General features: G+C 43.3%; 1 protein-coding gene across 2 annotated transcripts in view; it reads right to left on the bottom strand.

Moving 5' to 3' along the window:
* The window catches only part of ajap1 (adherens junctions associated protein 1), a 43330-nt gene extending 20096 nt beyond the window's left edge, over positions 1 to 23234 (bottom strand). Inside the window, exons 1-2 of one of the 2 annotated variants that reach the window (XM_052057386.1) lie at positions 22401 to 23234; positions 2544 to 3301 (exon numbers count right to left, since the gene is read on the bottom strand). In XM_052057386.1, coding sequence (XP_051913346.1) covers positions 2544 to 3301; positions 22401 to 22429 — 787 coding nt within the window. In that variant the 5' untranslated portion in view covers positions 22430 to 23234. Of the gene's footprint in view, positions 1 to 2543; positions 3305 to 22400 lie in introns of both variants that reach the window. The other variant, XM_052057385.1, reaches the window with a different exon arrangement.
* Between the last annotated feature and the right edge of the window lie 264 nt (positions 23235 to 23498).

The following is a 23498-nucleotide window of genomic DNA, read 5'->3' as shown; positions in this document are numbered from 1 at the left end:
GTTCTGTTTGTCAAACTCTACAACCCGACTACACGTACAAATGGCAATATTGAAGTGATAGCTGAGCTATCTATGGATGGCGTTCATCTGCACGTTGGCAAAATGGGCCGGAGCGAATGTGGTGTTGCGGCTATTGGACACTCTGTTATGCTCCCACTATTATGTCAAGATCGTGCTCAAAAGTCTGAATTATAGCCGTGCAAATAAAATGAAATAAAATGGAGAGTTATTATATCGAAAAGAAAGGGAAGACAAAAATTCCACAGCAAATTCCTTCTATGAGGTCGGGCATGTAGGTTTGAACAGTGTGTTTCCTGAAGAGCAAAAAAATCTTGAAAGTGTGTTTAGCATGCTCAGAAGCATCTGCTTTATCCTCACAAGAGTCACGGAGGATGCTAGAGCCTATCCAGCCTATCCCAGCTGTCTTCTGGCAGTAGGCGGGGGACACCCTGAACCGGTTGCCATCCAATCGCAGGGCACACAAAGACAAACAACCATACCTCACTCACTCAAACTAAGGGACAATTTCAAGTGTATAATCAGCCTGCCATGCATGTTTTTGGAATGTTGGAGGAAACCGGAGTACCCGGAGAAAACCCACACCAGCACGTGGAGAACATGCAAACTCCACACTGGGAGGCCAAAGCTGGAATTGAACCCTCGACCTCTGCACGCGCTAACCAGTTGTCCATCGAGCCGCCGTGTTTCAAACTTCATTGTGAAAATACTTAGAATAAGAAAATTGAATTGAACTCAACTGAAGTCTGGGTAATACATCCACTGCTCACCAACGAATTTCCTGTCAGAGGGGCGTTTTTCTGAATGAATTTGGGGGATTGTGCACTCAACACCCGCCCACCCAATACATCCCAGACAACTATAAACACACAAATTAGATATGTGCTTATTCACTGAGACAAAGCATATTAATGACTTTCATTTGTGCTGACTGCTGACGTTATTCATGAGTCAGTTTGACTCATGCAGATTATTTAGCGCAAGGGTGAGTGCACATACTGTAATCTCACAGTTACTGAGAGCCTGACTAATTATGATAAGTACTTTTTTTCCTAATCTGTAGTGACAGGAGCCTTATGTAAAGTTAAAAGGAGTATTTAAAAACTGCAGTTTCTTCAAATGTTTTGAATTAAACAAATCAAATTGAATCTGGGGCAAAATGTCTTTGGATGATTTTATACACCAATAATGTTACATTCAGCTGGGGGTGCAATTGATGCCAAATGTGTTAAACAACAAACAAAACAAAAACAAAAAGCAGGGCGACTGAAGTCTTAATTGTGGATGCATAGTTCAACAGAGAAAACATGATGAACCTGGTTTAGGTGAATAGGAGTGTGTTATGTAGCCCATATGAGAGAAAAACGCCTGCTGGAGAAAAGGAATGTTTAGGCTTGCCTTCGCTTAAATAGGACACGTCAAACTGGAATGTACGGTGCATTTTTAATCAATAGCTTGAAATATTTAGCATGGTTAAGTAAGTTGGCACCGTGGGGGCAAGTCTAAAAGACAACATGATGATGAACATATCGTCGCTGTCCTGTGAAAAACACGTACACCCATTTTTCTCATAAAAAAGAAAAAAAATGAATGGTTGTCCGCGTTCCACAGGATAGCGAGGATATATTCTATCCACATACACCCAAAACAGCTGGGTTCCAACTGCACACAAATACATGTCTGATGCAAGACAGCAAACATACATCACAAAACAACAAACAACACAAAAAACCTTTTGCCAGAAACGCACAATGAATGAGACAGTACTACTTGCACTTTGGACTATGCGTGGTGTTGATGGTACTACTGAGGCCGAACAGTGATATGAAAATATAAATTCCTCGATCAAAATTTTTATTCCACTCTGCACTGAAATGTAATCTAACTACTATCCACAAAGTTAATGGAAATTGTTTGTGTACCATATTTTCCGCACTATAAGGCGCACCTAAAAACATTTGCTCAAAAGCTATCAATGCGCCTTATAATCAAATGGCCTTATATATGGATCAATATTCTGGTTCCTTGGCAGTAGTATTTTAAATGTTAAAATGTCAAGTGCTTTGTTACAACTGCAGCGGTTGTGAAAGCTCTGTGTAAATAAAGCTGCAATTGCATTGTATTGTATTCCCTTTAGCGTAGCACCATCTAGTGGATGCATAACACCACAGCAGCACCTATTGTAGCTTCTATTCAATGTGCTTTATAATGCGGTGTGCCCTATACATGAAAACAGTTTTAAAATAGGCCATTCGTTGAAGGTGCGCCTTATAATCCGATGCACCTTATAGTGCAGAAAATACGGTAACCTATCCACAAGGTTTGTGGAAATCCTTTGTGTCAGATTTGTCCAATGCAAACAAAGTAACCCAATAACATGCAAACAGCCAAGAGGGAGGAAAACAACTGACTCATCTTGTTTGGTGGGGGGTTATGGCAGTCTAAATAAAACTTGTTTTCTCCACACAATGAATCTCTGTGGCAGTGCAGACAGACTGATAAGCAAATGGCTGGAGACATCTTACCTGATGTATCTCCATATGGCTTTGGTGGCTTGACAGTCTCCCCAAAGCTGTTTGCAGCCTTTGTGGTGCTGAGCCTCTTGGGTTCCGGTGTAGTCACCATAATAAACGTCCTTTGGGAGAGCCTAGTAGTACTGCTAGTGGTTGTTGCCACTGTGGTAGTTAAGGCCCGGGTGGGCAGGTTAACTTTGGGCTGATGTTTACCGTCCTCATCTGTACTATCTGTGCCTGTAGGTCCCCAGTCAATAAATCCGGCCACCGTAGTAGTCCGGCCCTCCTGAGACTTGTCGAAGCTCTCCCATTTGAGCTGCCTTCTGGCTCTGAGTAGCAACCTTGCTGCGTCTCCCCTGTTTGCTCTGGAAAAAGCCGCTGGAGATTCCGCTATGACTGGCTCACCCATCTCCATTTCAGAGTACGGCAACCTGCATTCCTTACATGGTGCCGGTCGTTTGTGCAGGGTCTTCCGAGACTTTTGCGCTGCGACCTTTGGCCCTATCCTTAATTTATTGTCTTGGGGTGGAGGGATAGGGGTCAAAAGCTTGCGCGCCAGAGGGCTGACCGTTCTCCAGTGGATGGTGTTCGGCGTGTCCCAAACGGGCTGCAGGCGAGGTCTTGAGCGAGGCACCGGCTTAGGCATGAGTTTGAGCGCCAAACCTTGACTGAGGGGGCTGCAGACAGAGAAGTCCAAGGTCATGTGGGTCATTGCCAGCAGAATCCATACCCGGTGCCCCACACAGCTGCCTGGCTTCAAAGCAGATGGACTGCTGATAAAAGAAGACATGAAAAGAGGAAAGTCATTTGAGAATCAGGCTGCGCACTACGTATTCAAACCATACAAATTTGATAAGTAAGGGTCTATCATAAAGATTACGGTCTGTATTTACCCTCCATTTAAACTCTTGGCCAAGTTTTACTCCATAACTTTGACTCAATTAAGCCGCGTTATTAATTTGTTTCACTGAAACCCACTTGAATTAAAGTGTAAAGGTCAGAGAAAGTGAATGTACAACACAGACGATGATGGTTTTTATCCTTTGACGTTTTGCATTTGGAAGGCCTTGAATTTCCAGATGCATATGAACCCCGGGATAATTAAAGCAACACACAAGGACGTTCACCCTTTACCTAATCCTCATTTCATGCCTTAGTTACCGCAGACACAAAAAGCATATGTTTCCCAGAGGCTAATTATGATAGCGAATGCATTGCTATGTTCAGTAAGGTAACTCTCCCGTGATACACCCGGAACAGAGAAAAGAACAGCATGCACATTGCAGAAATCTTGATCCAAATTCTTCCCTTTTTATGTTTCAACGGTAGACAACCACGAATGCCGCCCGGTGACAAAGCCGCATTTCTTCCTTGATTCATTCAAGTATATCTTGCGTCTATCCTTGAACATGTTCAGCTCAAGCATGTGAAGGATTTGATTTGGAATCACCACATCGATTTGAAGTAACAAGCCATAGCATTGCAAAACTATGACATGGTCGAGGCAAATAACACTTGGGTTTTATTTGACACTTTAAAAGGAGTTAATACTTTTCTTTTAGGTTTCTCCGTAAGCCTCACTGGCACTGAGACACTATGCAACTTACTCCCAAATATAAACACCGGAGAGGAAAGCACAAGTACACTGCCTGATAAATAATTTAGAATGACATTTTAATTGAGCCATAAAAGGTAACTGATGTGGTCACGACACCGTAGTGACAAGGTCGACATATTGTTGACAAGTATAATTAGTATTTCAAGAGCTTCAGCCCTGACCTCGACTCAGATCCTGGCAATCATCACAATGGAGGCGACAGTGTTTGGAGAAGAAAGCTGAATTAAGAAGCATACGGTGGACAAATGACCGCAAAATGACACCGGGTGCGCAATTTTACAAAACATTATTGTTTCAAGGAGTGCGCCAATCAGTGTTACATACACTAAACTAGGGCTAAAATTATTAATTTGATAACCAGTCAAATGGGATAAAGTCAAACTTTTTTTTTTTTAATTTCCACCCCTCTATTCAAAAACACATTCTTTCAAATTGGCAGTGCACAAAGGTACACAGACAGGTTGCTGCATTAGCTCTTATAGTCATACAATTATGAAGAAAAAAAAAATTATATATATATATATATATATATATATATATAGGGCGGCCCGGTAGTCCAGTGGTTAGCACGTCGGCTTCACAGTGCGGAGGTACCGGGTTCGATTCCAGCTCCGGCCTCCCTGTGTGGAGTTTGCATGTTCTCCCCGGGCCTGCGTGGGTTTTCTCCGGGTGCTCCGGTTTCCTCCCACATTCCACAAAACATGCGTGGCAGGCTGATTGAACACTCTAAATTGTCCCTAGGTGTGAGTGTGAATGGTTGTTCGTTTGTGTGTGCCCTGCGATTGGCTGGCAACCGATTCAGGGTGTCCCCGCCTACTGCCCGAAGACGGCTGGGATAGGCTCCAGCCCCCCCGCGACCCTAGTGAGGATCAAGCGGCTCGGAAGATGAATGAATATATATATATATATATATATATATATATATATATATATATATATATATATATATATATATATATATATACATATTTATATATAGGCCCGGTGGTCCATAGGTCGACCTCACAATGCAGAGGTACCGGGTTCAATTCCTGCTCCGGCCTCCCTGTGTGGAGTTTGCATGTTCTCCCCGGGCATGCGTGGGGTTTCTCCGGGTACTCCGGTTTCCTCCCACATTCCAAAAACATGCGTGGCAGGCTGATTGAACCCTCTAAATTGTCCCGAGGTGGGAGTGTGAGCGCGAATGGTTGTTCGTCTCTGTGTGCCCTGCAATTGGCTGGCAACCGGTTCAGGGTGTCCCCCGCCTACCGCCCGAAGACGGCTGGGATAGGCTCCACCACCCCCTGCGACCCTTGTGAGGATAAGATGATCGGAAAATGGATGGATGGATATATGTGTACAAATACAGTGTTCACTATCTGAGTGATTGGTTGGTCGGTCGGTCGTTTCCATGTCTGTCAACAGCAACCCCCTTTTGATGAGCGCCCCCAGGTAACACCCCCTTCTGGGGCATAAATCGAGGGAATCCACATAGAAAATTGAGAAATGAAGAAGCCTTTTGGGTTTTTAAACTACTGTACAGCCATTAGCACAATCCCAACACAGTCTCTCTCTCTCTCTCTCTCTCCCCCTCTCTCTCTCTCTCTATTTTTAATGTGAGCAAATCTTGTCAATCATTTTACGGCTCTCTTAAAATAGTCCAACTTTGCTTGTTTTGGAGTTGTTTATTGACCCTTACGTTGATTAACACGTATAACGGGTTTATGTGAACTCGACACGTTATGCGTTTTACAAACATCGCGAGCAAAGCAAACAGATTCACTGCAAAACCCTGTCAACAGAGCCAGCGGCTAAGAAAAGGTTCTTCTCTGGCTCCAAAAGAACATTCATTCATTCATCTTCCGAGCCGCTTGATCCTCACTAGGGTCGCGGGGGTGTGCTAGAGCCTATCCCAGCTGTCTTCAGGCAGTAGGCGGGGGACACCCTGAATCGGGCAAATCGCAGGGCACACAGAAACGAACAACCATTCACACTCACACCTAGGGACAATTTAGAGTGTTCAATCAGCCTCCCACGCATGTTTTTGGAATGTGGGAGGAAACCGGAGCACCTGGAGAAAAACCACGCAGGCCCGGGGAGAACATGCAAACTCCACACAGGGAGGCCGGAGCTGGAATCGAACCCGGTACCTCTGCACTGTGAAGCCGACGTGCTAACCAGTGGACTACCGGGCCGCTATCCAAAAGAACAATTTTTCAAAACACTGCATCAACATAAAGCTCATGTAACCCGACGGACAAGTATGTATTCTTCCTATGATTACAAACAAGTTATATTCAATGCGGTTCAGTCTTCAATTGCTTCTTCTGGTCTTTCATCTGACGTGATTTGCATGCGCATTTCCCCCAAAGAGGCCAAGGCGCACACACAACAGGAACAGCACACTTCAATACAAGGTACACAGCAGGGACAGAACAGGGTGACTGATGTAATAATCACGCAACACAGCAAATTGATCATGAAATTCATTTTGAACTTTTAGCGATTTTTTTGTTGCCACCCTATACAACAAGCGACGCCCCTCCCGCGCCAAAAAGTAAAAATAAAGAAACTGATTCAACAGACATCAGGGATTCGTAATTTAATATCAAGACTAATATTTTGAGACCATACCAAAAAATAAAAATGTAAAAATTGCATGTGTACATCACAGATGAAAGCTAAAGATGAGTATTAGCGATGAGAGCATACCAGATTGCTTTCTGATGCAAATGGGTGTCTGGTGTCCTACTTTTTGAGCACATGCTCCATCATGCCGTCATTACCAACCTAAGTAAAAAAAAGTTAAGCCTAAACAATACGGTTGGAAATCCTTTTAGTGCAGATTGTGATGTTCCCTGATTCAGAGGACAGGGTCACAAAACATAATGGCGGTGAATGCTCTCTCTGCGGGGAAAAAGACAGATGGGTTTTGGTTGGAAAGCCACATTTGGAGCTCAACACTGAGCAATTGAAACCTCTGGTGAACCGGGGACAATTCCTATTCACGATTGGGAAGGTTTAAATTGACCAAAGGTATGTAGAACATGAGCATTATTAGCAACCTCCTAACTCTTTCATTCCACAAGACGTATTTGTGCGTCTTTTTAAAATTAGGCCCTGCCTACCAAGGACGTACTTGTACGTCTAAGTCTTTTTTTGCATCACAGAGAGGAGGAGGGTCTGATGCAATCTGTGAATGAGAATAAGCCGTTTGCATTGTAAATCATTTTTTTAAAAAGCGACCAGTAGGTGGCAGTGGTACCTCACGTGATTGAAAAGCATAATTTGACAAAAAAGTCTTTTTCTCACTTTTTTGCCCAGGAATCACCATTTCCATGAAACTTGTAATTTTGTAATGCCGATTGCTGAAGAAAGGAAAAAGATTTTTTTCTGCTGAAAGAAGAGAGTCCATACTTTATTTTGGTCGGCTCCATGTTCATATGCAAGATCGGTCAAAATCCAGTAAAACGCTGGGATTGAGGGGGTTGCTCCAGTGAAAATGACTGTGATTGAATGAGCTAATCAAGAATCTCAAAGCACACAGTAGAACCGAATAGTTTGTTGTAAAATAAAATATGAAGTAGCAGTCGGGTGGCAGTGTTGGGAGGGGCGGTTACACACGGCTCGACTTTGATCTTCATGTTTAATCTCGAATCTTTGGCAAAGAAAGTTGATTTGATGTTGTGCCAAACAGACATTTGCGATTGAACCATTCCTCGTTTTCATGGCCACACTATTATACACCATAGCGGTGGATTTAATTGCAAATATTTTCAGCACTACCGATAACCAAAATTTTATGACAGCCTAAAATCTTTTTCTTTTGTACTAGGTCAAAAATATAATTTGTTGGGTTCAGTGCTTTGCAAACACGAAAAGTGAGGACAGACTAATTAGCTGAAAGGCTCAAGTTCCTCACATCATGAAGGATGAAATGAGCCTCATATTGCCTTTCCAGTTAGCTTCACAACAAAATGCTGAATAAAAGGCAGGGTAAAGGATGACGATGATTGTTTTCATTCTTCGATTACGGGGGGTATTAAGATAAAGATTGTTTTGCATGAGAGGATATTGGCCTCGTAACCTTTTTTTCTCAAAATGTTTGAAATGAGCCACAATGGAAGTTGAGTGCTTCTGAAATCTGGGGACTTACTATCCAGCCCTTCTTTTTGCTTCATGTCAGCGTTACCTCGTGGATTTCATGTAGATATGATCAACTGGTGCTTGTATTTTAGCAAAGGGATGTAAGAGAGAGAATTGTGGCCTGGAACTGTCACAACAGTGCAGCCTAGATTAATTGCACAACTGCCTTGACGCCACTACGATCAAGCTTTTACATGTCCGGGTCTTCGCACTTTTTCGTCGCTGCTCCTCCGTCAACTCTGCACAAGTAAACCTACTCGCCCATCTATCTACTTAACCCTATTATTTTAAAGGTGGGTTGTTGTAATAAAGCGGACATTATCCCAGCTGACTTTGAGGCAAAAGATGGGGTATATCATGAGCTGGTGACCAATCACAGATGAATAACAGACAAAATAAAAAACAGACTCTCACACCAAGAGTCTTCAGTTAAATAAATGCCAAAACACAGTGGATCTCATGGATTTCAGTGAGTTAACTCCAAAGCACTCACCATGGTAGTCGGTGGCCTCTGAAGTAGCGGATTTTCATAGGCCGCCCCAAGGTGAGTTGGCACAAAACACCATGGGGGTTTACTCTTGCACATTGCTGCGCAATGAAATGGTCATTGTTTTACAGCGCACTGTGCTGCTCCAGTAATTCATCATCATCATCATTTTTTATGTACTCGTGCTGTACATTGTGCATATGTGTGTGTGCTTAACTGTAAGCAAGTTACTGTAGTGTATTTTTAGAGGTGCCTCAGTGTAGCTGGTGCCAGTATTGCTTTCGATTGGTTGCCGTGACAACCAGGATCAAATTTATTTCAAGTTGTTGTTTTGTGAAAGACCGGGCGAGCCCCTTGAACATATTTGATGATAAGCAAATAAAATTGATTCCATATTTTCATCACAATTGTGTTATTACGATGACTGGAGTTGCAGTTGTAAGAATGCTACCAAAAAAAAAATTAATAATAAAATAAATCCACCAGCAGCATGTCTGAAGTAGAAAAGCTCCAGGTGAAAAAAAGGCTGCTGGCGTAGCTTGTTTTTGGAGTAGGAGGTTGGGGGGCAGTTAATAGGGTATAATATGTTAATGCAATGTGATAGGCACACATTACGAGTGTTGGTGTAGTCGGTAAGTGCCAAGTGCCAGGTGTGTCCCACGCCATCAGCACAGGTCGGACCTCGCCTGGCAGGCGGTTAACTGAATCTTAACGTGCAATATCGCATTTCACCTTCACGGGGCGCTAGACTTACAAAAGCATCTGGAAGAAGAAAAGTGTCGACGGAAGAAGGCAAGCGAGCAGCATGGACCCCATTCTCCCGGGTGGATTCAGAAAAACTTATGTTGGAAGTGTTAAGTTACTTTTGGCATCATTTGTTTCTATTTGACATATTGCTGGTCGTGAAATTCGTAGGAATGCTCTTCTCGGGTGCGGCGGGACTCGTCGCTGGACACTGCTTAATCGTCGGCCATCTTACTTGCTTTTTCAATGAATGGAAAGGCTCCAAATGATAGATTTCTGTTGATGGGAGAATGCACGCGGCCAGAAATTTTCAATTAACGGCAAATGGTACAATATAACCCGAAATCATCAGGCGATATTTTCTTTCTGTCACATCAGATCCCATAAACAATCATCTCTGCAGCTAATTAGAAATGGCACCCAATTATTGTCTATTGTACTGTATCCTTGGCCCACTTCTAGTGTCGGCATCACACTGTGATCACTTGTGTGGAGTCGTGCAGGTCTTTAATTAGAACTTGTCTTGAGTTTGCAGAAGTGATGCTTCAATAGGTGGTCTTCCCATTTTGGTGGGCGGAGGCGGTGAAAGAGGCATGTCTTTCATTCTTTCATCGCCTTGCAGCTCGGGGCTGTCAACGCTATCAGCGTGGTCTTGACAGCCTCACTGCTGAGTCCACATCATTTTCTAACCCACACTGTCATTGAAAGGTCCCTCGGTGAAGGTGACTCCAATTCTATAAAAGGCAAATGCGGAAGCGGATTCTCTTTGGCAGACAGGATTTAGACTGAATCAATGATTCAATGGCTGCTTTGTTTTATCTCTCAGTGGGACGTTTTCGTGTCGGGGTTTAGCGAGTATAGTCAGGCCCTCGCTAAGATTTCAGGGAACCAAAAGTAACTAATGCTGTGACTCGTGGTAGCATTAGCAATTGATAATGTGTTTATGTGCTTAACTGTGTTTCCTTGTTCTCTCTCACTGTCTCTCTCGCTCTCTCTCTCTCTCTCTCTCTCTCTCTCTCTCTCTCTCTCTCTCTAACACACACATCCATTAATGTCACTTTGAGAAAAAAAAACCTACTGTGAAAAAACTGTTACAGCTTCAGTTGAGGAAGTTTCAAACTACAGTGGGTGGTTTTCCCTGGCGGATCCAAACAGAGAAAGGGAACTTTCCAAACATATTGCAAGAGTAATACATAGCTGTTATTACAAACGTTTTTTTGGGGGGGGGTTTGTCGGACATTTGACAGCAATTGGGTCACAGTTTTGAGCAAAATATTAGTCTGTGTAAGGCTCTGACTGGGATCGTGTGCTCAAAATTTCAGTTTAATCCTCTGACCATACATTTTGTTGTTCAATTAGATGTTTCCCAAAAATGCATCTCAAAGGTGCACTAAATGAAAAATTCAAACCGCCATATTTCATAAAGTTACGTGAGATCGCGATCCACTACGGCCTGATTGATCAGTCAGACAAGATAATCGGTCCCATTACCTCTTTTCCAAATACCGGTAATCACATTCGAATGGAGTTTTGCTGATCACTGACATATTCTCACTATCTCATGAAACAGGGCATGTTGTTCAGAGTTGCAATCATTCAGAATTATGTACTTGTGTCATTTGTCCACGAGCTGAATCTTTGACTCCATTCAACCCAGTAAGCATCTCGAGAGACAATGACGTGGTGTCCCAGTTATGTGGCTATGCGTGAACATGGTCATTATCTACAACAACAATGACGGATTACCGGGTAACATCTGAATCTCCTGAAAATGATTTTGCTTTTACAGAAAAATAAAAATAAAAAAGTTGAAGTGGCATTCTTTAATATTACTTTTCAAATGTTAACGTGTGTCAGTGTTGTTACAATATAGCACAATATATATGAACGTTACAAAATAGCACAACTTTGTTTATATGGTGCATTTCACCACCATGACCGGATTGCGGTCAGCCCTTGAAGTTTCTCTGAATAATATATATTTTTTATTACAGCCAATTTACGGTGCATTTTCTCCGAGTGAAGTGAGGATGTATAACAGGGGTGTCAAACTCATTTTTTTCGCACGCCAGATTTTAGTTACAAATTCCCTTGTCGGCCCATTATGACTGAAACCATATAAAGAAGTCTAGAATAACGGTTTATGCACCTATTGTTTCAGGTACTGTAATGAGGGGTTTGGTAACAAGAAAATGCTGACTGTATCACTCTTATTTATTTCAAATGAGAATTTGAAATTTTGGTTGAGATTTTCGCACGCAACATGAAAGTTGACAACTTTGATTTGCTTTCGAGGGCCACATAAAATGATGTGGCGGGCCAGATCTGGCCCCCAGGCCTTGAATTTGAGACCTTTGATCTATAAGAATGTAACAATCATTGTTTTCCTTGGCGTGTCAGATATTTTTCCTATTGAAAATGAGCGTGGTGTTTTTTTTATTTATAGCCATCCCCCCACCCCCCTCTGCAAAACCTTGATACACTCACACTTCTCTTGAAATGCCTCAGGGGGAATGAGTGTGTGGATTATGACTCCTTTTAAGTCTTGCACTCCGAGACATATTCCTAAGTATCTCCGATTGTTGTGTTGCTTGATTGAGCAAACTCAAAAGTTTCATGAAGAAAGAGTGAGGATGCCGGAAGAATAAACGTGATGCTGGTGAGCGCTCATACATTGTGGTTCCATCCATTCCACTTCCCCTAATTCTGCCAGCCTCGAGGACAACCAGTTCACACTGGGGAGAAGACTTAAAATAGAGGGATGGCGACCATGCGTTTATACTGCCCGAAGAGAGCCAAAGAGATTGAAAAAAAGAAAAGAAAAGAGAGACCAGGGAAGGAGTGAGGCAGCAATCTTTGCCCTCTGGGGGGGTGTGGGAGGATGTGGGGGGTGAAAATTCCCCGATAACATCCAGGCCAGAGAACAAGGGCACTTCTCCTTTCACGGCTCACAGTGAGGGCAGATAGGACCCAGTCGCCGAAGAAAACTGCATTTGACTGCTTCATCAAATTATAACAATGGCACCATGAGTGTGAATACAGAAAATGGCATCGGGGCACTGCAACAGAAACATGCAGGATAGACCGTTGAGATTGGTGTTTGAATTAACTGTGATGACGACTTACAACTTTTAAAAGTGGACTTGTAATGACCTGTAATGCATTTCACTGAGCAGAATAAAATGAGACATTTACTTCCATTTTTTTGTCAACATTTCCCTGTGAATTTTTTTTCAATTGTGCGCATTCAACTATCCATGCATCCATTTTCAGTCCTCGCTTTATCCTCACAACGGTCGCGGAGAGGGGGAGGGGTGGGGGGGTTGTGCTGGAGCCTATCCCAGCCGTCTTCGGGCAGTTGGCGGTGGACACCTTGAACCGGTTGCCAGCCAATCGCAGGGCACACAAAGACGAACAACCATCCATGCTCACATTCACACCTCGGGACGATTTAGAGTGTTCAGTCAGCCTGCCATGCATGTTTTTGGAATGTGGGAGGAAACCGGAGAAAACCCACGCAGGCCCAGGGAGAACATGCAAACTCCACGCAGGGAGGCCGCAGCTGGAATTGAACCTAATACCTTTGCACTGTGAGGACGACGCGCTAACCACTGGATCACCGGGCCTCCTAGTAAATAATTATTGAAAAGTATTCAGCGATTATGAATCATTTTGTCCCGCCTTGACAAGATCGTGTAAGAACTGCACTCGTTTGATCCTAATTGCTTCAAGAAGCGAGTCATCAATAACAACAACAAAATGACACACAATCAATACAACCCTTAATGATTGATTAGTTCATTATTACGGCCATCCCAAACGGTCAGCATAAATCATAACGCATTTGATTTCAGGTCAAATTACGAATGACTTCCATCCCTCTGCCTTTCACGATGGCTTTCTTTTCCGACTCAAAAATTACAGCTCATTTCCCGTAAATACGACACGGCTCTGATAGTTGCCATTGTTTGGTCCATCAGCAGGGTAGACACGATGACAACCTGACATTTACTGCTGAGCCATGACAATAAAGTGGAATTTTGTGACTGAAGTTCGCGCATATCTGGACTTGCAGCTGCTAGGTCATGCGAAGCAATCAATGTATGCTCAACGAATGAGATAATATGCTCTCAGACTATTATTACAGCCCTATCAATTACGTTAAATATTATTATTCATTCGGTTCACGCTATCATAGCAACATAGTCAAATGACAAACCCATTAGGCAGTAAAATGCTGCCTAATCTTCCAACTGATGTCTTGGAAAAAAACATCCAACCCAAACAACGGCCAACAACAACAAAGAACAAACCTAAGGATTAATAACGTGTTTTTTTTTCCCGATCACTCTGCATTTCTGTCTTCCTTAATTGTCTGCAAAGAAAACATACCCTGATATGAAGCGGAAACTATTCTGACCTTTATCAAATCGCCGTGGGAATTTGTTTTCACGCTCGAGCCCAGTCTGTTAACAAAATGAGGGCAAATCAGTGCCTCTCTGCCCTTGCCAATTCTATTAATTTGGGAAAGCAGCTTGGAGGGAACGTGACCCAGAATAATCACCTTTGCCAAGAGGTGCACTCTGGCTTACTCAGGCTTGATTAATACAAGAGAACTCTATCAGTGATGGGATTTCTTGGATTTCACTAAATACAAGGTCTAATTTGGGCTTTCTTATGGGTTGGGAGAAATAATCGATTTTTAGATGCAATCGGGGGCTTAGCACAAGAAGTCTCGGCCCTCATACATAATCCTCATGAGGGGCCCCCCACCATGCTTTAGTCAACAGTGGTGGGATAGAGGTTTGGGGGGGGGGGGGGGGGGTGAGGGGAGGGCAGCCCTGGCATGTATTTTCCCAATCAAAAACTAAAGTGAATTATTGCGTGGTCGGGCATTGGTGTGTGTGTGTGTAAGGGGCGGGGCTTCCGAGAAACCGAGAAGTCCGATAAGTTTTAATTGCACAGCACTTTGAGTTGCATTTGTATGTGCTCTATAAATACATTTTGATTGATTGATATTTTCCTTGCCTTTTGCAAGCACCTTTATGTTTTTCTTGTCATATGGCAGAGTGGCTGCCTTTCCAGCAGCTCCTATATTTTGTTCTTCTACTTCTTCCTTTCATAACTTTGCTGCTGTGAATTGGGAATTTCTCCGTTGTGAGACTAATAAAAGTTTTCTTATCTTATCTTATATCCAGTTTCATTATTTGTACTATGTTGTGATTGTGTTTTGTCCATAAACCTTGTTGTACCATCATCTTATCCGTGTCTACGTTTGTGGTATCCACCTTATGCCTAATTTCAAAATGTTACAGATTGAGAGTGAAAGATATCACTCAGACTGTGCAATAGGGGAACTGGGCATGGATGAATGCACAGACTCCTAAAGGCACACAAATGTCTCCGCAGTTGTGAGCTCGAATGTTGATGCAAATGAGCAAAACCGTGGTGTCGTGATGACATTTATTGTCCACTTGCTAGCACAATAGAGCAAAATGAAGTAAGATGCCACCTTGGTGAATGTCGGAAACGTCCGCTGTCGTATCTGACCCTGTGATCCCAGGTGCTCCTTCGGATTTCCCGCCGCCCACAGCCATTCTCTGCTAGGTAACTCCGCTAAGGCGAGTGGAGCGTGGCCCGGTCAGGTTGCTCAAAGATGCAGTGTCCAGATACACGTGTGGACAACCTCATTGGCGCCACTCACGGGGGCGGTCTTCAACTCTCACCCGCCCTCAACACCACCATTTTGGATGATGGCTTCAGGAATCTCCCCCTCCGTGTCTTTGTTGCCACAAACTACCGTTATTGTCTGGGACGCACTCATTATTACGCTACTATCACACGCTATTAACCCCACAGCCAAAATTATGGACATAGTAATCATTCCGCCTGGTCTTCTTGACTCTCTTCCACCATCTATGTCCCGGCTCATTGTCCACAAGGGGATGAACGAGACAGCGCGTTGACAGCCGGAGCAGACAAAAAGAGACTTTCATGCCCTCTTTGCCTTGCTGAGAACTTGCTGGCTGTCGGTCTGGATAAGCGGCATTATACCGACGCTATCCCGCAGCATCAAGCGCTTCAGTCGTCCTTTAATGCCCGAATACATGGCTCCTACGCACTTGTGGTCATCTCGATTTTGATTTTATTTACAATTTTAACCAGTTTTGGAATCGTCCTTCTTTTTACCAATCGGATGGTGTTCATCCAAACTTTGCTTGATGCTAGCTGCCAACATGCAGTCATCAATTCCACTCCCTGCTAACTCTTGTTAGCAAATGAATCAACCTGTGTCCCTGCTTCTACTTCTCCCCTTAACCACTGCAATAATCTCACAACACCCAACTACAGGCCATTACCAGATGCTCTCAGGACTATCCACCCTCACTAGCTTTGCATACAGGCCCCCGCTATCAATACCACCCCCGTCAGACAGTTTCCCCATTCAAACTGTCAGAGGCTGACACTGCCCCCCTCCCCCCCACAAGCAAACAACAGGGTTTCAGCAGTGACAATCTTGTACATGTTAGCACTTCCCATTCCCACAACCTGATGGTAATTTACGGCCTGTCCACATAGGTGTGTTCTCTGTTGTTGACCTGGCTGTGTCAGACCACTACGGTGTATATTTTAACATCACCAGTTTTAATCATCATGAGACACCCCCCCCCCCCCCTCCTTTCAAATTTCCTTGAGCTCAATCAGGACAAAAATGAGTTTTTGGGCCCTGAAGATCAGAGAGAGAAACTTTTACCCAAAGGACAATATCTTAAACCCTCACAATGCGAGAAGAACTTGGGCGTCATTTTTTACTCTGAGCTTAGTTTAATTCCTCATATTAAAAATATAACTAAGATTGGTTTTTATCATCTCAAGAATATAGCCAGAGTCCGCCCGTTTCTCCCTCAGGCCAACACGGAAGTGCTGATGCATGCTTTTATTTCCTGTCACTTGGATTACAGTAATGCCCTGCTCTCCGGTCTTCCTAAAAAGAGCGTTTTAAGTTTGCAATTCCTCCAAAACTCAGCCGCACGAGCCATGACAAGGACCAGATGGTGGGAACACATTCCACCAGTTTTAAAATCGCTGCATCGGCTCTCTGTTTGTTTTGGCGTTGATTTTAAAGTGCTTTTATGAGTTTTTAAGGGTCTTAATGGTCTTGGGCCATTTTATTTATCTGACCTGTTTTTATCACATCAACCATCGCAGATACTGAGGTCCTTTGGCACTGGACTTTTAATTATTCCCAGGGTGAGGACAAAAACACATCGTGAGGCTGCATTCAGCCATTTTGGTCCCCAGCTATGGACGAGCCTGCCAGAGAACATCAGGTCTGCAGAGACTGTTGATGTTTTTAAGAGAAGGCTTAAGGCACATCTTTTTAGCTTGGCTTTTGAATAACTTATTTACTTTTTAAAATTCTTCAAATTTAAGCCTCTTTAATTATTTTATTTACCGTTTTTCTTACGCTTCCTCTTGGGCGACCTCCACGCTGGGAGGTGTGGTTGCGCTCCACTCAGTGTGGATCAGTTCCCCATGGGTGCTTTTTTTCCCCACTTATGGTTTCTGTGTGCCTCAACGTGTTTTTTTTTTAATATCATGGTCATCAGAGTATGTGTGCATGTTATGTGTTTGTGGGTGCGTGTGCGTAAGCATAAGCATGCATGTGGGAATATATATCCTATGTTGGGAGAGGAGGAGTCTTCTTTTAATGTTGTTGTTTTTTTATTGCACAGCACTTTGAGTTGCATTTTTATCTATGAAAAGTGTATAAATATAGTTTGATTGATCGATTGATTGATTGACATGATGTTGCCACCTATGAGGGAACCAAATAGATGGAGCCTCAATGCATCATCACCATAATACAAAATGGAGAGCTGTGACACATGTCCTGTTGACTAGGCAAAATGTTTGTTGTTGGAAAGTGGAGGTGGAGAGGCCAGCAAGCTCAAGCTCTTTGACTGCGCAATCCGGGAAAACAAAACCCAGCATGGAGAAATTTACACTCTCATACAAGCACACAAATGTCTTTGCAATTGTCAGCGAGAATGTCAAGTCGCAAATGAACAAAATTGCTTTTTACTTGTGGCAACAGAGGAGCCATTTCAGCCTGTACATTAGCAATGAATCATTTACATGAAACATTTTGGACAAACCCCATCGCTGTAATATTCACATTGACTGATTGACTTATTTTGTTCCAGGTTCTCTGACTATAAAAATGTATTTCTCTCATGATTATTTGATTTATTTTCCCTCCCTCTAACAGTGGCTTTGTTGCTTTGAAAAACAGGATCAGTGGTGTCAAATTAAGCCCCCCACAGTAGATATCTTGGATTTAGGAGAAATATATTACAGAGTCGACTCTGCAAATAGTTGCTTGCCTCCGCGTAGAAGGCCTTTGGGGAACGAAGGGTGAATTCAGTGTAAATAAATAAATAGATTGTGGTAAGGCTGAGCAGCTGCTGGTATAGCTGTGTAACAGGAGACTTGCTGCACTTGTGAACTTCGCCTTTGACACAGCCCTGTCCCTCAAGGCTCAGTGCTTGGCCCCCTCCTCATTCTCTCTTACATGCTTCCCCTTGGTCACATCATACGCCACCATGGTCTCGATTTCGACTGCTATGACGATGACAGCCAACTCGACATCTCCACCAAAATCCATCACTGCTGACGTTCATTCAACTCACTTATCGACATTAAAAAACAATGGATGCAGACCAACTTCCTCAATCCCAATTGCAAGAAATTAGAAATCCACATCATCTGCCCGATAGCACTTTAAAATTCTTGCCCTGATTTCTCACTTTCTATTGACGGCTCTACCCTTCCCACTTCTACCCATTACCTTGGTGTCATCTTTGATCAGTCACTCTCATTTGAAACCCACATCAACCACATCACCAAAACTGCTTTCTTTCACCACAAACATTTCACCCCTCTCTCTCCTTCATCTGCTGAAATACTGATTCACGCCTTTATCACTTCATGCCTCGACTACTCCAATAGCACTCTTGAGGGTTTACCCACCAAAACCCTCAACAAACTTCAATACATCCAAAATTCTGCTGCCCGTCTGCTCACCCACTCCCGCACCAACGATATCCCCCCAGTTAATATTGATATTGTCTTATTTTTCCTATTCTTTTTTGGGTTTTTTTGTCTTTTGCTTTGTAAAGTGCCATCATTTTTTGGAAGCACTATAAAAATGAAAGAATAAAAAATGAGCTTGCTGCATTACAAAGAGCTTCAAGAGCGAGTGTGCAGAATTCGGCATCCTATTGCTAATGCCACTCTGTGCACAAGGTTCTCACTATGGTGAAAATGACCCTCGTGCGCAAAAACATAAGCAAGGGCGCAAAGAAAAAGAGCTTAAAAGGCTCCAATAACCTCAGAGCAGCACAGTCAAATATGTTTTTATTGCATCCGACGTCACAATCCACATCAGTTACCACTAATGCGTGCAAGAGATGCTTTTTCTCATTTTCAAAGTACTTTAGTCAAAAGTGCCTTCCTGACAAATGCCAAGTTTGTGGCAAGGTCCATGACAAATAGTAAATCTGATCTACTGGAGAGTCAGTATTGATCCGAAAAAAAATTAAAAGTGCACTACATGAATCCAGATGGGGCTCTGTTTTGTGAGGTTCATCCCTCTGTGCTTTAAGGACGTGTTCAGAGGGAGGGACGCACACAATGTGTAAAGTAGACCAAACTGAAATGATGCTCAGGAACGCAATCGGTTTGCTTGCACCGTGGTGAGACCCTGGACATTGAGATTTGAACGTGTGCGTATGTATGCAGTAACATGAATGCCAGTTTGTCACAGCCCCGCGCCTGAGGCTCTGCATATGTGCTTGCTGGGTAGAAACTATGCCTCTGATGTCCTGCACATTTGCATCACCCGCACCACACGCCGCCGCTCTTAAATGGACATGCTGTAGGTTCTTCCCAAGGCACGCAAATCAGAGAGAGCTATTCTGATTTTGAAATCGGAATTGTGCTTTAATGAGGGCATGTTTGATAAGGTTTAAGTCAGCGGAAAGGCAACATTTAGTTTTCACTCAGTGACGGTGGGAATATGAGTCTGAATGGTCATCCGTTTCTATATGTGCCCTGTGACTGTCTGGCGACCAATTCAGGGTGTAGTCCGCCTTTCGTCGACTGGGACAGGCTATGGCAACCCATGAATCTGAGCAGCTTAAGTACCGTAGAGAATGAAAAGTTCTTTTCCACCACGAGAAACTCAAACTTAACAAAAGTATCGATTCAAAACAGATTGCAGTCATCCTTTGGTCAAGGTTCCATCACTTCATGTGTCTGTTCACCGTAGTTTCGTGAACTGCCCCTACCTGGATGGGAAGGGGTGTTGAAATCAAATTGCAATTTTTTTTCTGCCTGTGACCTGGTGTCAGAAGTGGGTTAATATTATCAACTTAAACCTAACAGAGTTGCATCTGTGACGTTGCAACAGCTCCGTAAACGAGCACTCCGGCCAGCACAATGTCCTGCTTTTGAGAGAAGGGCACAAATGAATCCATGCTAGTTTGTTTTTGATGCACCAATTCTAAAAGCGAGGAACCTCTCTTGCCATTTTGCACACCTTTCAGATGGCTATTGTTTATTCATGAGGTTGTTGAAAATGCATTTAAGTACAAAACTTCATGTTCCAACACCCATGAGTGGCGTTGTCATTTCTGTACAAGTAAACAAGTTGTGTTTTTTTTTCCCCTCCACTCTTGTGCTTGGCAACAGTACGGATTCCAGCAGGAAATAGCATACGCGTCTTCCGTCGTACGCTTTTCAAAGGGAGTGCCAGTTGTGGTCCTTCTAGATTCAACAGACTGTGATGCACTGGGTATTTATGACGTTGGAGCTTACAGACGCGCAGGCATCTCCAGAGGATAGAATCTCAGAGAAGCAGCACAACCTATTTCACTGCAAATTAGGTTAATCATGCTCCAGAGAGGCCCAATTGCTAATAGCCCTCATAGACGCTATTAGGGTGGCACCTAAATTACATGAATACTGGAAGATCAGCGATGCCAGCTTTACTCCTCGACATCTGTGAAGACTTCTAACTGGCCGTATCAAAAGCATTCATCTCTGACCACAGAAATCACCTTGATGAGAAATGTCATTTGTTTCGTAAGGGAAGACCCTTAAAAATTGGTTGAGAGGCAGACTGGACCTTGGACAGACCATCTGTCAATCAGAAGACGGACTCAGAGACAGACGACCATTCGCATACTCACATATGGGCAGTTTCAAAGTTCTTGGACCAAACATGTTTTTGGATATCTAGAAGGGAGCCGGAATAAAAACTTGCTTTTTTGGGGGGAAAAGTATAGACCGATCTTCATCAGTTTGCTTGGAAACCCATCGTGCTCTTGTGGAAGCTGAGCATCTATTCAAAGTAGCATGCAAACCATTCATCTCGTTCTCCCAACTTTCTTTTGTTCTTTCCTGCAACTAAATGGCTTCCTATATTTAACTATCCTTTTGATGTGAAGAGCTGCTTACAGCGCCCACTTGAAAGGCAACTGGTGTCTGCCAGCGATATTTTTGCAGTTGCATTGCGCTGTATATTCTTTCCAGTGGTGGGAGGAGAGATTGGTGTGGGGAATCTTGACCATGGAATGAGCATGAAATGTGCCTAAGAAAGCTAATAATGATTAATGGAGGATTCATCTCTGCTGGTAAAAATCTAAATACATGACAGGTTCTGGATCTTTTCCTGAAAAAATGAATATTTTTGATATATTAAACAAATATACATATTTTTTTAAACAAACAAAACGATTCCCAACTGACCCCATTTATAGCTTGCGGTTTACTTTTTAAATGCACAATCTTGTGTCTTTGATACAATCGTGATCTTGTGTTTATCCTGAGGAGAATGACTTCAGTAATGAGGAGCTCGTAGTTTGTTTGCTTCAGTTTTTGTGTTCAATTGGATACAATGTGATTGACAGCTGTGTAAGAAATATTTGGAGACTGATGTCGGCAAAGACAATTGGGTTCATGTGACTAGCATCATTATGACAGGAGTACATTCTATCAAGTCAAAACATAATGACGGTATTTTCATTAACTGGAAACTGGTAAACTGCACCTCTGATTCATCTGTCCAAACCCATGGTCGTGAAGTACTTGCACGTTACCCATTAAATAAGCATCGTATGTGTGTCTCCAGAGAACATAATTTCCCTGCGAGGTTAGCCGTGAGATGTTCAGTATTGTCATGCATGCATACAAGTGACCTGCCATTCGATCTGAGAGTAAATATCGAATTGCTGGTAGGTCTTATGTATCACGAGTAAACCAAAAACATAACACTTCATTAAGTCAAAGTAGGTGGTCTGATCTTCATTTGCCTCCCTCCTATCTTTGCTCTTACTAGACAACAAAGAAGGCATCCATTAATGGTGTTGTTGTTTTCACCCGGTAATTAGCCAGATAATTGTGCGTACGTGGGAGTGCGTGTGCTCTCACAGGTGGGGAGCGGACCCAACCTCGTGTCAAAAGCGCTGCTTACGCCGTTACATTGGCGACCCCCAGCGTTCAGATGATGTATTGTTCGCTCAAACGAGACACATAATAATAATAATACAGTAATACTAATAACTTAAAACACATGAAACCGATATACATATGATTAGAATATAGAATGAGAATATTTATTCCAAAGACTCTACCAGACTATACTGAAGTATTAATAGAGAGCTGCCATAAATCATCATATCTTCAATTGGAGCGACGTAGTTTGAAAATCAAGGGTTAGCGATCAGAAGAGTGAAACGCACATTTTCAAATCCACTCAAACATTTAATAGAGACATATACGGTGTTTTACATATATATGTGTTAAGATGTATATTTTTATCGAATCTTACCTGCGTGCGACACTCCGTTTTATCCGCATGTTCTCCTTCTCAAATGCCGAATTAGTCCATCGGGTATCTTCCCATTTAGATTAGCGTTCAACCAAAATCGAGAGCGGCTAACGACACTCAAGTGACGGACTTTTCTCCATCTAACGGTGACGCCAACATCATTTAAGCCATATCCACTGAGCTGCCGCACATATAATTCCTCCAGCGATGCCAGAAAACAACCTCTAACTTATTCTACTTGGTAATGATCTTCAGAGTAGACGGGATGGGGGGGTTTGGAGACATTTGGGGAGGCTAATGGGCGTGTGTAGGTGGGCAGGTGAATCGGAAGGCAAAAAGCGAACACTCAAACTTTGCATTCATTTCTTCACCCCCTCTCAAGGCGAAGAAGACTAAGAGAGAACAAAAAAACAAGAGACATAGTCGGCATCTTCGCCTGCTCTCTCTCTCTTTCCTACATCGTTGTCAGTCTGATATACGTCCAGAAATGTTGACAAACAGCTGGAGAGAAGTCGTCGCGAGTTAGGCGCTCCAAGCATCTCTAAGAAGGAGGTAACATCTCTGGTTGGGGTAACATCTCTGGTTGAGAGATAGAGGAAGAAAAAGAAAACCAAAGAAAAACAACCAAAATAAGAATAAGGAGGGGTGGCGAAGGAGGTGGTTGCGGTTGTTTCCGTGGAGTTGGAGCGAGAAAGAGGATGAGAGCGTGTCGGTGAGGGAAATGGAGCGAGAGAGGGGAGAGAAAGAGAGAGAGTCAGAAAGAAAGAGAGCTCCGTCTCCTGCCGCCGCTCGGCTTCGTCTCTGCCGTTGACAAACGAGCTGCCTGCTGAGGCTCGCGCCTCCGTGACGTCATTTTAAAGTCGAAGATGTCACGCGTCTGAGCCTGGCACGTCAAACGAGAGCGCACACACACACACGGCACATGAGGAGTGTTTCCTGAATCACTGGAGGCACCAAGCAAGACCGACCGTAGACCTTCTCCCCCCCCCCCCCCCCCTCTCCCTTCCCCCAAAAAGAAAGCCCAATGGAAAAGCAAATATAGTTTATTTAACTATTTACAGAACAGCCCGCTCAGTAAACATGCCTGCACCATTATGG

Source organism: Hippocampus zosterae, chromosome 2, assembly GCF_025434085.1.
Source record: "Hippocampus zosterae strain Florida chromosome 2, ASM2543408v3, whole genome shotgun sequence".
In the NCBI taxonomy this organism is placed as follows: domain Eukaryota; kingdom Metazoa; phylum Chordata; class Actinopteri; order Syngnathiformes; family Syngnathidae; genus Hippocampus; species Hippocampus zosterae.
Note: the sequence above shows the minus strand (reverse complement) of the source record. Positions and strands in the feature narration are given on the sequence as shown.